General features: G+C 36.5%; 1 protein-coding gene across 1 annotated transcript in view; it reads left to right on the plus strand.

Moving 5' to 3' along the window:
• The window catches only part of ARHGEF38 (Rho guanine nucleotide exchange factor 38), a 120,752-nt gene that overhangs the window by 97,724 nt on the left and 6,783 nt on the right, over positions 1 to 16,245 (plus strand). Inside the window, exons 8-10 of the mRNA XM_033106284.1 lie at positions 1,835 to 1,939; positions 4,663 to 4,785; positions 7,292 to 7,603. Coding sequence (XP_032962175.1) covers positions 1,835 to 1,939; positions 4,663 to 4,785; positions 7,292 to 7,603 — 540 coding nt within the window. The remainder of the gene's footprint in view (positions 1 to 1,834; positions 1,940 to 4,662; positions 4,786 to 7,291; positions 7,604 to 16,245) is intronic.

Genomic DNA, 16,245 nt, shown 5'->3' on the forward strand with positions numbered 1-16,245 from the left:
TGCCACACCTCCCGAAACCTCTGCTCCTTTATATCTAAAATGGGATCGATCGTAGCACCTACCCCACAAGGTTGTGTAAGAATTAAAATGAGAAAATGGTAGACAGGTTTTAGCATAGTGTCTGGAACATAGTTAGTGTTTAATAAATGTTAGCTATTATTATTATTAAGACAAAAACACTTAATCTCAATTGCTTGCAATCCATCCATAGAGAGAATAGCTTAAATAATTAACTAGTGTTGTGAGAGCACATACAAGGGGCAATTCATTTTCCACAGTGGAAAGAAAAGGAATTATAGGGAGAATCTGTAGAAGGGCTGACAGTTGAGCAGGTCCTTAAAAAATAATTTTTTAAGGCAGAAAAAGAACAACAGCATGTTCCAGCAAAATAAAGCAAAATGAGAAAGGCTTGGCTATAGAGATGTAGAAATAGGCAATATTTCTCATAGTGTGATCCTTGGACCTCTTACTTTAGAAATCATCTGGGGTCCAGTCCAGATATACAAAACAAAGTAGCTGGTGATGACTTCCTGAAAACTGCATTTAAAGAACTCTATCACAGCCTATTTTTATATACATCAAACTGGGTCAGAGCATAGAGATCCTAATGCAGGTGCTGGTAACCTTGTGTGAATTACAAAGAACTGTGCTGATCATTAAATCAAAATCTTTCTAGATGAGCAATATTAAGGGTTTTAAACATAAAATAAAATGTCACCATTTTCTATGCATTCATTTCTAAGGTCAACCACCTTAGCAAATGTATGAACCAAGGAGAGCTACAGTGCCGACTGAAGAATATATACCATATTCCCCAAAACATTTGCATGCTTACAGATTTTGCCAGCCTCAGGCTGATTCTCACCTTTCGTAGCAATGTTGATTGCCAAGAAATACTTCTCACCATTAAGAACAATGATAAGTGTGTGTTCCTAGAAACTGCCACAAGCATATGAAAAGCATATTTTTCTGAATGCGTAACACGTAAGGTAACAAAAAAGTAACTGAACACATGTGACCACTATCTTAACTCTGAGTTTGCCTAACAGAAGGACTAGTTTTGCTGTTACATATATCATTCAAATTTGAGCTGATAAAGAATTATCACCTTTCTTTAGCCAAGAACCTGAGAATATTTTCTAAATAACCACTGTGAAACAAATTGGAAAGTGTCATCTCAGCAAAACAATAAATTCCAGTCACTGGATCAAATGTCTATTTTAATTTTTAAATTTAAATTTTATTTTTACTAATTATTTCATAAGCTCACAAAAGTAATATAATTTAACAATACATACATAATATATGCCATTTCAAACAATAGAGAGATGGTTTACATCCTACCCCTACGTGACATAGGTGAAGCTGTGTGAAAACTGAATGGCCAATTAAGCAGTACCATGTGACTTTGCTGCACTACCATATTTCCTCGAAAATAAGACCGGGTCTTATATTAATTTTTGCTCCAAAAGACTCATTAGGGTGTATTTTCAGGGGATATCTTATTTTTTCATGTACAACAATCTACATTTATTCAAATACACTCTTCATCTTCTTCTGGAACATCGTCATAACGTACTAAATGAGTCCGTCTGGCTGAAGATCTTAACTGGGGCTTATTTTCTGGATAGGTCTTATTTTCGGTAATTGTTCATCAGTTGTGCTATGTGCTAGTACACAAAGTACTGTGTCAAAGACAGTCAGCATATTGTGAAAGGTTTTCATCTCAACAAGGAGTTTTTGCTTATATGCTGAGGCAATATGGTCCGTGATATATTTTTTAATACCAGATTCTTTTGAGTTATAAAAATAAATACTCCCATCTCTATTTTAGGTGAAAGACAACACCTTTAACCGAGAAGAAAAGCTCTTTAGATGTTTAGAAAAGACTGTGAGGCATTGTGTGAAGAACATTTCATTCTGTCTTCAACACCTACAGGTAGGTGAGACACAACTGTTTTCAATGTTTCTACAAGAAGGTACTGATGTCAGTAGTTATTATGAAGAGTAAATGTGACTGTTACATTCATTTCTATGACGACACCTCCTGTATCAAATATGGAAGGCTGCAAATTGCTGGTGAAGGAAGCCAATATGAAAACAGGTTTTGTTCTTCGTTTGCTTACTGTTCCACCCTTCCCTCATCCCGATAGCCAGATTGCGGACATTTGCTCACATGATTTCCAGGTGGTGCTGGATGACCGGCATGTTTTCTTTATACTAGAGATGAGTTCCTTAATGCAAAATTGCAGGCAAGGAGGACATTTTCTTTATTTGTTTGATTATCCTAATGAAACTCTTCCTAGTACCTGAAACACACAGGTGGGGACAGAGCCAGGAGTGCAGTTCCAGGTTCTCGCCCTCACATGGAAAGGTGCTCATTCAGGTAGTAAATGTTAGCCATCAACTGTGATGGGATGGCCATCGGCTGTGGCTAGTTGGCCGTCAGCTGTAACCAGTGAGCCATTGGCCACTAATATAACTGCTGTGGCTACGCTAGCAGCAAATGGGGGCTGGCAAGAAGACGGTGGCTGAGCTAGCAAGTGTGGATTGCAGTTAGCAGGGCGGATTGCAGCTAGCAAGTGGGATTGGTTGCTTGATAGAGAAGCGGACAGTAGGTTGCAGATCATGTGGATCCTGTTTCCTGTGTCTCCAACCCAGCAGCCAGTGAGACTATAGTGGTATGACTCCCCTATCCATGGCTCCGTGGATGTTCCTTTTTGGCCTCACCATACCCTGCTTTCTTATGCGGGGAGCGTGACTAGAGACCCCCACATGACACCCTGCATGACAACATATTTGCAGATTTAAGAGTAGAACTGAAAGAAAGAAAAAATAAAATCAAAGGGGGATATAAAATGAAATTACAGAAGTTATAAAGTAAAATATACATAACATGAAAGCTATTAAAAAACACACACAAAAAAAAACACATGTGGGATCTCAAATTTAACTGCTACCTAGCAGCTGTCCTCCAAAAAGGACATGGGGAATCACACAATTCTAAGACAAATGAGCACCTCCATGTATTTTATAACCAGTGTTTTGTAATGCCCCTTTATAGGCCTGAATCAAATTAATAGATAATTCACCTTAGTGTCATGCGAGGCGGCCTGCGGGGTCTCTGGTCCTGCTCCCCACATAAGAACACAGGACACAGTGAGGCCAAAAAGGAACACCCGCGGAGCCATAAGTAGGGGAGTCATACCACATAGTCTCACTGGAGGCTGGATTCACACGACGTGCGACCTGCTGTCCGCTTTTCTGCCAACTAACCGACTCCCCATTTGCTAGCTGCAATCTGCCTCTGCAATCCGCAATCCACACTCTACTGCTTGCTAGCTCAGCCACCATCTTCTTGCTAGCCCCCATTTTCTGCTAGCATAGCCACAGCAGTTATATTAGTGGCCAATGGCTCACTGGTTACAGCTGGTGGCCAACTAGCCACAGCTGATGGCCATCTACTACCCGAGCCAGCACCTTTCCACGTGAGGCCAAGAGCCTGGAAACTGCTGTCTGGGGCTCTGTCGCCATACTTAGGTAGGTAGGCATACATAAAATAAAATCAACATAAAGGAGAGTAAATTCTAACCAAAATAATATGAATTAAAATATGCAAATACTTCCACACAACCATAGGAGAAGACAAAAACAACCCACAAATTTCCAATCCCCTAGGAGTTTCTCCTGCCCTTGCTGAGAATCAGACTTAAACAATCCAATTGGAGTACAATATAATTATATTCAGAAGAAAGTCCAGTCAGGAGTTGGATCTAATGGATCTCATAAAGAAGACAGCGTCCTTAGCAATATCCTGACAATGTTTGTTTCTGTGAGACATAGAGAAGTAGTAGAATTATATGTAGGTCATTTAATAAATGGCACCCTTCCTATTTTCCAGCTTTTCTCTTGGATATCTGTTTTTGGAAGCAGATGTTTGCATGCTTAGATAAATTATCACAGAAACAGAAGATTGATAGTCACAATGATTCGGAGACAAGGTTATGCTATGTAACTAACGAGCCACATTCTTTTCTTATTTATTAACTGATGCAAAGCCTGACGTTACAATCAGGTAACAATCTCTTGGTAACCTGAGATTGGTGAACAATCTCTTCCTTTTAAAGTACTGCCTGCTGTGAAAAGAAAACCAAAATTTAGTTGTAACAGCCGGAGGGCAGTGGGAACACTGTCCTTGATATGCATTTCAAGGAGTAAATGTCTCATGGGAACATCTACAGGAAAGTCTTCTGTTTCCACTAATTGATTCGAAAAAATGTGAGCACCTTCCCTTAAAGAGACTGTTAAATTCACTAAGGAACATTGAAAACATAAATCAAAGAGGTGTGATTTTAAACATAAGGGATCTATAAGAATTAAATGCTAAAGAATGGCCAGTGAGAGAATTTAAGATGGACTCCACTTAATAAAAGAGGGTGGCATACAGAACAGTATGAGAAAGTGACAAAGGGGGGAAAGTAAGGAAATACTTGTTACAAGTAATCTGATTGTACAGAGTATTTATAAAACTTTTTCCTTTCTTGTGTCATACCTCTCAGTGGTAATGGAGGGTTATAATGATAACGTGCACATTTGGAATATGTTTAATTGTACTGGCTTCAGAACTTTTCCCTTTTCCGTAACTTTGTTCTTGGGTTTCAGGATGTCATGCCCTTAGCTCTGCAGAGTGTAATGGAGCTCCAGGAGATTTCATGCAACAAAGACGAGGAGGAGAGGGGCTATTCGGAGGCCCCAAGTAATGCCCCAAATCCTTGTGATGATTTTGTAAGTTATTTATAATCACTGATAAATGCAAATTCAATAGTAGTAGGGTTAAAAGAAGAGCGCTTTTCATTTATTTTTCTGAAGTTAAAAATAAAACATACACTAAAGAAAATACTAATGTCAGAATTGGTAAATTTAAAAAGGAGATATTTTTTATCATTAAATAGTTTTAAGTGGATTAGTGAGGACTTTACTGTAATTGGAATTTCAGAGGGTCCCAGACTGTATTTCTAGCAGTAGTCAGTGTCTGTGCAGCTTTTAGTTCAAGTCTACATGTGATGTAAAACGGATTGATTAAGTTAGAAAGTTGTGAGTTTCTTAAAGGAGTCTCTGGAAAAGCCCAGATTCCTTACAGGAGAAGCAAAGATACTCGCTAAAGATGTGACTTCTTTACGTTGGAAAGTAAAGCCTTCCTATTGAGAAAAGGCTTTTCTGTACGAGTCAAAAACTGCATCTTCTGCTCTTCAGTAAATATTTGTTTTCTAAGGGTTCTGTAAAATATACAGAATCATAAAACATAGCTTGGGAATCATAAAAACATGCTTGAGGCAAGAAAATATTTGGATGGCAAACTAGTCTGAACAATACTAATTTTAATTTAGCACCTTGTATTCCATAGGTATTGTTACCCCAGAATAGTATTTTAAGTATTATATGGAAAATATGATACTCCTTCGTCATCTTCAAAGTCCTTGGAAGTGCCATTTTTGTGTTGACATTATTGGCATTTTGGGTCAGACACATCTTCACTGAGTAGCCCTTGTGCTGAAGGGTGTTTAGCATTGTTCTCATACCAGGCTCTAAATCTCAGTAATGTCCCTCCATCAAAGTCGTGACATGAATATCCCCACATATTTCTGAATTCTAGGAAGTGATATAGCCACCACAACAGTAGAAAAACACTGAGAAGCATCTTGCTTTCCTGATACAGGAAAATGGAAAGTCAGGATTACATCTGAACTAAAATGATAGATTCGATAGTTAGTGGGGTTGTGGGGAGAGAAGTTTTTATGACATGTTAAGTGGAGAAAGTGTGGCTAGTAGTTCTTATACATTTTCTGGGTTCACATTTTAGCAAAGTCCTTAAGGGTTTGCTCTTTAGTTTAATTTCAATTCATTAACTAAGTCAATAAATATTTATTGAACACTATGTAAAAACATGGTATATAGCTTCTCCTTCATCAAGCAAGCTCCAGAATTGGACAGCGAAAGAGATAAAGTGTCTTTCCCTACTTTGCATAAAACCTTACAAGATGATAAATTAGGATAAAATAATGATCAGAAAGCTCGGCATACAAGTAGCTTTTTTTGTGGATAACATATATTCAACTCTTTTTAAAAATCAAATGTTAAGAGTTCAAAATCTACTTACAGGTACAATAGTTGTTTTTAATCTAACCATGAAAGGTACTTATCTATACATTTAGGACAAAATATTAAAATGAAATCTGATTCTTATTTGTTTCAACCACAATTTCCATGTACGGGTAAATTGGTTTATGTCTATGGGTCACAGAACATATATATTGTAATTATATTAGGTTGGTGCAAAAGTAATTGCAGTTTTTGCAATTTCTTTTGAACCTCTTAAACTGCAATTACTTTTGCACCAACCTAATATTATAATATTGTAACTAGATTACCTTTAGAGTTCAATCATGTCACAAATACAGCAATTTATCCCAGAATAGTAAACAGATTCTTTGCTTAGTCAAAGGACTCATTAAACAATCTGCAGGTGTATAATGATTATTATATAAGTTACACTGATCACATTTAATCTGTGTTGGCTATTGCTGGTGCCAATAAGAGATTGGTTCCTCCTCTCTCTAGATTTCCCACAAGTTCAAAGTTACCAGAGGCCATTTAAGTTAATTAATATCAGCTGCTGCTCAGACCTGATTCCCGAGGACATTTTTCAGGATGCTAAAGAAAACCTGCTTCCAAATTGCCATAACATGATTACATCACCCAAACATGTATGATAAAGGGTAAAGTTGGGCATTCAGTGAGCGTAGGATATGAGTGCACTTCAGAATAGAAAGGTAGAAAAGAGAAATCGAAGAAATTAAATCTAGGGTGCTCAGGGTCTGTCATGGGATTGGGCATTAACATGAATTTCATTCAATGACTCAGACCTAAAAATGTAACAATTTAGGACACAGAATCAGCATCTTCTTAATCCTTCAAAGTATTTAAAGAGGAAACAATAGTTCTGTGGTCATTTCTATCACAGGAGGAAAATACCTACAACAAGGAGAGAAAGGTGAAGCATATATTGGTGTTCAGGCTTCATCTTTCATATTTTTCTTCCTTCTCACCCTTCTGGTTCAATGTTAGAATGTAGAGTCACTGTTTGAAGTCCTTGAGCAGGTTTAGCTAGATGAAAAAATGATCACATCGTCTTTGACTTGGCTAGATGCTTTCCTGTCTCCATTTGGTAACAGCCTGGGGCACAGTATTGGTCATTCTCGCTCTGTGACGGGACTGTTTTCTCCTTTGGCAGGCAGCTCATTTACAGAAGCTCGTCCTGATGCCCCTGTCAGCCCTGCTGTCCCTATTCCCAGGGCCTCAGAAGCTCATCCAGAAACGCTATGACAAACTGCTGGACTACAACAGCTACCTGCAGCGCGCAGCAGGAGATGAGTCAGACTTGGCCAAAAAAGACTATGAAGCCCTCAATGCCCAGCTTGTGGAAGAGCTCCAGGTGTTCAACCAAGCTGCGCGGAAGATTCTGTCCAACTGTCTGTGCAGTTTCATCACTCTCCTCAGGGAACTGATGTTGGTGGCACAGCGGCTTTGTTCCACAGTGGTGCCGGTAAGCCCAGCACCAGCACTGAGCCACCTTGGCCTATAGGAGCTATGAGAAACCACACCCCTGCAAACAGCTCTGTTCATAGTATGCACGAGTATGTTGCATGGGTGTGTGTGGGGGGGTGGGGGGGTTGTGGTGGTGGTTTTTATTTTAACTGAAGCCTGTCAGTCTCCTGCTGTCTCTTCTGCACAGGAAGCTAAAAGAGAGTTTCCTAGTTCGGTTTGCTGTAACTTCCACACTTGTTCTTGGAGATTCCTTTTCAAACGCCAAATCCCTCTTTGCTTCACCTATTGGTGGGATCAATGTCCTTCCACCTGCCCAATGCTATGTTGAAGCTTGTCAATTTATATTTTGCCTTCTCTTTCCATTCAACAGTTTTTAAGTGTTAACCATGGCTAAGATGTGGATCCAAAAAGGAGGATATCTCAGCGTAATGACAGAAGTAGGATAATTGTCAAACCAGTCTTTGTTTCACTTTTGTTTTCTTCCAAGGAAGAGAAGCCTGGGTGTGTGTGTGTGTGTGTGTGTGTGTGTGTGTATATATATATATATATATATATATATATATATATATATACATATATATATATATATATATGTGTATATATATATATATCATTTAGTCTTCTATTAGGATACGGCTTTATAATTATTTTCTGAAGAGAAAGAAAGATATTTTCAATCTAATACCAACTTTAAAAACTGAGCTTAGTTTCCTGGCCCTTCATTTCAAGTGTATTAGTTCTCACTCAGCTGGTCAGATATTTAATGGACAACATTTGGAGGAAAATTAATTTTCCCTGCTTTATTTTTTATTTTGTATCTAATTAATTTTAACTTATCCTTTGAATTATTTTAAGTTGAATAAACAGGTGCTACACTGACGTGGTTCAAAGGGCAAAACTATATGAAAATGTATAAGCAGTTGCATACCCACTCCCAAACATTCCATCTCCTGCTCCCACCCCTATAGTTATTAGTTTATTCACTTAGGGCTCCTTTGTGCCAGTAAAAGTAAATGCAAATACATACTGTTATTCCCTACACAAAACTAGCATAATATACAGCACCCTCTGCAACTTGCTTTCTAACATCCAGGGAAGGCGTCCCTGTCAGTACACAGAGAGCAGCCTCATTCCGTTCACAGCTTTATGCTAGTCTATACTACTGCACTGCTGTATCACCAGACCCCTATGTGGGAGGTAAAAACCTTGTTGAGATATAATTCACATACCATAAATTCCACCTTTTTAAAGTATACAATTCAATGTTTTCTTTTTATATATTCATAGGATTTGTGCAACCATCACCATGGTCAATTTTAGAACATTGTTCTCACACCCAGAAGAAACCCTGTACCACTAGCAGTGACTCCACATTTCGCCCCTAACCCCCCAAGCCCAAGGCAACCACCAATCTACTTTCTGTCTCTGCAGATATGCCTATTCTGGATATTTGGTATGAAGAGAATTACACAATATTTGGTTCTTTGTGACTGGCTCTTACACTCAGCATAATATTTTCAAGGTCTATCCATGTTTCAGTGTTTTTCAGTACTTAATACTTTTTGTTGCCAAATAATATTCCATTGTGTGGATAAGCCACATTTTATTTACCTATTCATCAGTTGATGAACATTTGGGTTATTTCTACTTTTTGGCTATTATGCGTAAGGCTGCTATGAACGTTCAAGTTCTGACTGGATATATGTTTTCATTTCTCTTGGGTATATACCTAGGAGTGAAATTGCTGGATCATATACTAATTCTATGTTTAACTTTTTGAAGAACTGCCAGACTGTTTCCCACAGTGGCTGCACTATTTTAAATCCCTAACAGTAATGACTGAGGGTTCCAATTTCCTCACATCTGTCCGTTTTCTTATAGCCATCCTACTGGTGTGAAGTGTGATATGTTATTGTGGTTTTGATTTACATTTCACTGATCAGTAGCCTATTTTTAGATTTTTTTTAAATTGAAGTAACTTCTAAGATTAAATACAGTAAAGTGCATCAGTCTGAAGTATGTATCTCAATGAATATTTGCATGTATGTACATTTGTGTAACCACCACCCAGATCTAGATATAAGCCCTTTCCAGTTCCCCATTAGGGCTACTCGTGACCATTACAGGCTACTGTCCTCCAAAGGTGACCACTTTTTTTCATTATATTACCATAGACTGATTTACCTGGTTTGTATTTCATATAAACGGAACCACACAATATGTATTCTTTTGTGTTTTAATCTATATCTATTGATGGATATTTGGATTATTTCCAATCTTGTTCTTTTGCAAATAAGGCCAAATTAATTTTAGATGTGGACAGATGTATCATTAAGAGAGATTTCTAGAGGTGGGATCGCTAAGTCAAAGAGTAAATACATACGCAATTTTGCTGGCTCCCTCCTTAAGGGTTGTACCATTTTGGATTCCTACTTGAAACATATGAGAATGCTGGTTTGCCTGGATTTTTCCAATCTGATAGTTTCAAGTGTAAATTTAATCTGTATTTCTCTAATAATTACTAGAGAGGCTGAGAATCTTCTCATGTTTGAGAGTTATTTCTATTTCTCTTCCTGTGAGCCAGCTGTTCATGTGTTTGCCCTTCCTTGTACTGAGATGGTGATCTTATTTCCCCCCTTAATTTTTAGAAGCAACATATATACCAATGAGGTGAGCTTTTTGCCTGAGATATAAATTGAGAATGTTTTTCCCACTTTATCATTTGTCTTTGGACTTTGATTGTGGTATTTTTGTTGTTGCTGTCATGTAGAAGTTTGTTTTTTTAATGTAGTTAAATGTATTAATCTTTCATTTTATGATTTCTAGATTTTGGGGTCATAGTGAGGAAGGACTTCCATGGTTGGAGGCTCCATGAATTCACCCATTTTCCCTCTAGTGTATTTATGTTATCATATTTTCATTTTTTTAATTTAAATCTGATCCATGTAGATTTTATCTTGGTTCATGATGTAAAATATGGATGCAACTTTATCTTTTTCTAAATGGCTATCTAGTTGACCCAACACTATTTATTAAAAAGTAACTTATTGTGGTTCTTAATATTTTTTCTCAATGAAACTATCTTAATTTGCATAATTTAATTCTGAGGCCTATAGATAGAGACTTGTATATCCCATATTGTTATGGTGGAAGGCAGGTTCATACGTTCACAGTAAATGTGAGCTTTGGCAGGAATTTGTGATCATAAACGACATGTGATTTTTAGGTATATTTGACCCCATTCTGAATTATAGAATTTTTAAAGGTGTATTCAGTTCCTATTTTATATTATCTAAATATCTTTCGCATTGCAGTCCGTAACAGAACAAGGGAAAAGAGTACTTTGTTTTTGAGAAATGACTAATGCCCTAAAGTAAATTAATTTTGGAGAAATTAATCCTTATTAAAATGACTTCATTATATAATTTATATGTAGTATATATATTTAAACTTTTTGAGATAAATGTGCAGTTGTAAGAAGTGATACAGAGATGCCATATGCCCTTCATGCAGTTTTCCCAATGGTAACATCTTGCATAACTATATAGATTTCTAAAAGGCAGAATTTAATAGTGGTCAGAGAACAGACTTCAGCACTAGAATGCCTTATTCTAATACCCACTCATCACCATAGTACTTTGGGCAAATTAATTTATTCCTGTATATCTCAATAGTTTTCTCATATGAATAAAATGAGGACAAAAAGGTTTTGTGATTTTTAAAATTGAAGTAAAACATAACAAAAAATTATCATTTAACCATTTTTTAAGAATATATAGTTCAGTAGTGTTAAGTATATTCACATTGTTGTGCAACAGATCTCCAGAACATTTTTATCTTGCAAAACTGAAACTCTATACTCATTAAACAACTCCCCATTTCTTTCTCCCTCTCCCCAACCACTACAACTACCATTCTACTTTCTGTTCCTATGAATTTGACTACTTTGCAAACTTCGTATAAGTGGAATCATACAGTCTTGTCTTTTTGTGACTGGTTTATTTTACTTAGTATAATGTTTTCAAGATTCATACATGGTGTACCATGTGACAGGATTTTCTTCCTTTTCAGGGCTGGGTAATACTCCATTGTAGGTATATACTATATTTTCTTTATTTATTCATCTTTCGATAGACACTTGGTTACTTCCACCTTCTGGCAATTGTGAATAATGCTGGTAAGAACATGAGTATGCAAATATTTCTTTGAGATCCTGCTTTCAATTCTTTTGGCTATATACCCAGAAGTGGGATTGCTGGCTTATATGGTAAATCTAGTTTTAATTTTTTGAGGAATCCATAGCTCTGTTTTAAATTTTATTTCTTATCAGAGTTTTGCATGAATATGATTTAAAGATACAAGCAGTTATTTAGGTTTGGTTAAGGCAAACAATAGTCTCTCACTCTCTTTCCCCCATTTCTCCTTCCTTGGAGGCCACTACTTTTCAACTCTTTTACATGATTCTTTCAGTAGTTACCATTGGCTATTTTAAGATAAGACTTGTGTCTTTTCAGTTTAGACATGACACATTCCATTATGAGAAATGAGGATTTAGCTATCTCTTTCCTCTCTGCCCACACAACATATATATTCACATATTCTCTTTAGACCCCTCCCCCAAATTATATTATAAATTTGGTTGAGTTCTTATTCAGCATTTAAACTATGTAACTTGTATGTCAGTCATGATCCCAGTAGGAAAAACATAACACATTCAAAAGAACATTTGAAGGAAAATATAATAAAAGGATATTTACAAAAATGTGAGTATAGCGTTGGGAAACCTTAAGGACTAGTGCACTGCTGTGGGGCTTATAAAGAAAAGGGGTGTTGGGGGGCAAACCTTAAAACACCTAAGCATGAAGGGACAAGAGGAGAGAGCAGTTATAGGGAGGTTTAGAGAGAGTGTAGTGGAGAGGGTTATCTGACAGAAGCTGTGTCTATCAGTGAATATTACAGAAAGGAAACTTAGGAAATAATATAGTGGACCCTTGAACAACATGGATTTGAACTATGAAAGTCTACTTACATGCAGTTTTTTTCAATAAATGCTGTAAAGGTATTTTCTTTTTTATTATTATTTTCTTGATAACATTTTCTGTTCTCTGGCTTACTTTATTTTAAGAATACAGTATATCTTATATATATATATTTATAACATACAAAATATGTGTCAATCGACTGTTTATGCTATTGGTAAGGCTTCTGATCAACAGTAAGCTATTAGTAGTTACGTTTTGGAGGAGTGAAAAGTTATATGTGGATTTTTTACTGCACAGGGCAGGTGTGTGTGTGTGTATGTGGGGAGGTGCCTCTAACCCCTGCTTTGTTCAAGGGTCAGCTGTATCCTTATTTCACTTTCCTCCCTCATTCTGATCTCCTCTGAGTGCTTCTCATTGATTGAACCCATCTGGAAGCCAGAGCACAAGGAAACTATTCTATATTGATCAGCCTCCCAGAGCACAAAGTAGGATGGAAAAGGAAAGAGAATGAGTTTGAAGAAGTAACCAAAAGATATTCAGAGCACAAAGTGAATTCTGGTTAGAGTTCAGCTATATAACACTATGACTACTTTTCTTTCATGCATAGCTTTTTTGTTTTACCTAAAGTTAATAATGTGTTTTTCTTTTATCAGTAGCTTAGTTTTAACTTGTCTAACTTTATCTGCCAAATCATCTCTTAAGACATTCAGATGTATGAGGCATTCTATTAAAATGTCTTCTTTTAGAAATCTATCGCAGAGTTTTCTGATCCACTTCAATCTGAACTGGTTACCATTTTTATCTGATAACTCAGTGTATCCTGGGATCACACTTTGTCATCATTCTGAGGAATCCCTTCACCTCTCTTCTGTGTGGGACCTTACATTTTCTTATACCATGTTTATTTCTTTTTAAAAAATTTTTATTAAAATATAGCTAATATACAATATTATATTAGTTTCAGGTGTACAAAATAGTTATTCATCATTTATATACCTAAAGAAGTGATCACCACAATAAGATCAGCAACCATCTGACACTGTACCATGCTATCACAATATTATTAACTATATTCCCAATGCTGTACATTACATCCCTATGACTTATTTGTTTTATACCTGGAAATTTGAACCTCTTATTTCCCTTCACTATTCCCCACCCACCTTTTTAAATTTTTCAATTATAATTGAAGTTAAATATTATTTCATATTAATTTTAGGTGTACAGCATAGTGATTAGACATTTACACAATTTAAGAAGTGATTCCCCGACTAGTACCCACCTGGCGCTATACATAGTTATTAACATATCATTGACTATATTCCTTATGCTGTACTTTACATCCCCAAGACTATTTTGTAACTACCAATTTGTACTTCTTAATCCCTTCACCTTTTTCAATCTTCCCCCAACCCCTTCCCATCTATCACCTTGATAAATCAAGTACCCATCTGACACCATAGTTATTACAATATTATTGACTATATTCCTTATGCTATAGGAATGCCATAACTCCTTATGCCATAACTACTGTGTCATAACCAATTTGTACTACTTAATCCATTCCTCTTTTCACTCACTCCTTAAACCCACTCCTATCTGTCAATTGTCATTTGCAATGTTGGTTTCTTTCTTGTTTTATGCTTTTATTTGGGGGGAACTTATTTTTGGGTAGCTTCTTGAGAGAGGAAAATTGGGAGTTTAGTATTTTGACACCTTGAGTATCAGAAAATGTCTTTACATGACCATCACATTTAGTTAATAGTTTGGGTGGGTATAAAATTCTAAGTTGTTCTTTCTGAATTTGAAGACATTCTATTGTTCCATTGTCTTATGGCTTCCATAATTTCTGTTGAGAACTCTGAGATTAGTTTTGATTTTTGATTCTTTGTATGTACTTCCCACATTCTATCCCATTCTAAAAGCTCATAGAATTTTCTTATTGTCCTCATCAGTCTGAAATTTAATCATGATGTATCTTTGTATGTTGTATCCTTTCAACCTGAAAATTTATGTCTTCCACTTCTAGAAACTTTCTTTGAATATTTCATTTGGGATTTTTTTCTTCCTTTTCTCTATTTTCTCTTTCTGAACCTCCTAGGTTATTCTTCTAATTTTGTTATCTTATTTTCCGTCTCTTTATTACTTTGCTGTACTTCCTAAGAAATTATCCTAACTTGATCTTCAAACTCATCTTTTGATTTATTTTCCTTTTGCTCTCATAATTTTAATGTTCAAAAGTTCTTTTTGTTTTCTTAAAATTAAGACAGGTTGCTTTGCTTTTTATCAGACTCTTTCATGCTAGAGGCATGCCTTAGTCGTCTAACATACTTGATTAGTCACCACTGATAAGGAATAGAGGACTAACTGGCAGCATTGAGCAATTAAGTTCTGACAATTAGGTTCATGAACACATCCTAGAAAAAGTGCTACATACCTCATTGCTGAATATCACTACAGTCACCTTTGAAGTACTCCCCTTGGGAAGCTATACAACTACGCCAGCACCAAGTCCACCCTCCAAAGCAATTTTGGAACTCTTTTTCTGGAATGCCATCAGAGTTGTCATATTACCCTTCATGTCCTAAAAGTCATCAAAATGTCTTCCTTTCAATATTTCCTTTATCTTTGGGTAAAGAAAGAACACATTGGGGCCCAGATCAGGTGAGTAGGGAGGGTGTTCCAATACAGTTATTTGTTTACTGACTAAAAACTCCCTCACAGACAGTGCCATGTGAGCTGGTAAGTTGTCATGATGCAAGAGCCATGAATTGTTGGTGAAAATTTCAAATCGTTTTCATCTAACTTTTTCATGCAGGCTTTTCAGCACTTCCAAGTGTAAACTTGGTTAACTGTTTGTCCAATTGGTACAAATTTATGATGAATAATCCCTCTGATATAAAAAAAATTAGTAACATCATTGCAACAAGTTCGTGAACTTAATTGTCAGACCTATATAGGCAGGAGTTGAAAACTCTGAGCTTCACTATTGTGTAGAATAATCTGGCTGTAATTTCATTTGGGAACACCTGACGATAGCATCTATAGGTCTTTCCTCTTGGGATTCTTGGAATCTCCAGAGATGACTTTTTAAATCTTCTGCTTAGAGGGGTAATGATTGACTGCTAGGACTGCTTGGTGTGGTTTCTGAGTCCAGGGTACAAGGTGTGATCACAAAATATGGTAAATGTTTAAATTTAAAAACATTATTACAATAAATAACACATTGCCATTAATCCGCTTCGAAATACTCCCCCTCACTTTGAACACTTATTCAATCGTTCATGCCACTTTCTCAAGCAGTTCTGGAAGTCCTTTTTTGTGTCTTTACTTCATCTTCCATCATGACAATGATCTGTGTCACACATCACTTCTGCTATGGCAATTTCTGTCAAATAAAAACATCACGGTATGTCGTCATCCACCTTATTCACCGGCTATGGCACCATGTGACTTCTGGCTCTTCCCCAAAGTCAAAATGATTCAGGACATCAAGGCAGCCACAACAGCACAACTAAAGACACTCAGAAAAGAGGACTTCCAGAACTGCTTCAGAAAGTGGTAAGAACAATGGGATAAGTGTGTTTGAAGTGAGGGGGAGTATTTTGAGGGGTAAATGGTCTTATTTTCCTCTTTGGTTCTTTTCAAAATTTCTTTT

Source organism: Rhinolophus ferrumequinum, chromosome 5, assembly GCF_004115265.2.
Source record: "Rhinolophus ferrumequinum isolate MPI-CBG mRhiFer1 chromosome 5, mRhiFer1_v1.p, whole genome shotgun sequence".
Classification (NCBI taxonomy): Eukaryota; Metazoa; Chordata; class Mammalia; order Chiroptera; family Rhinolophidae; genus Rhinolophus; species Rhinolophus ferrumequinum.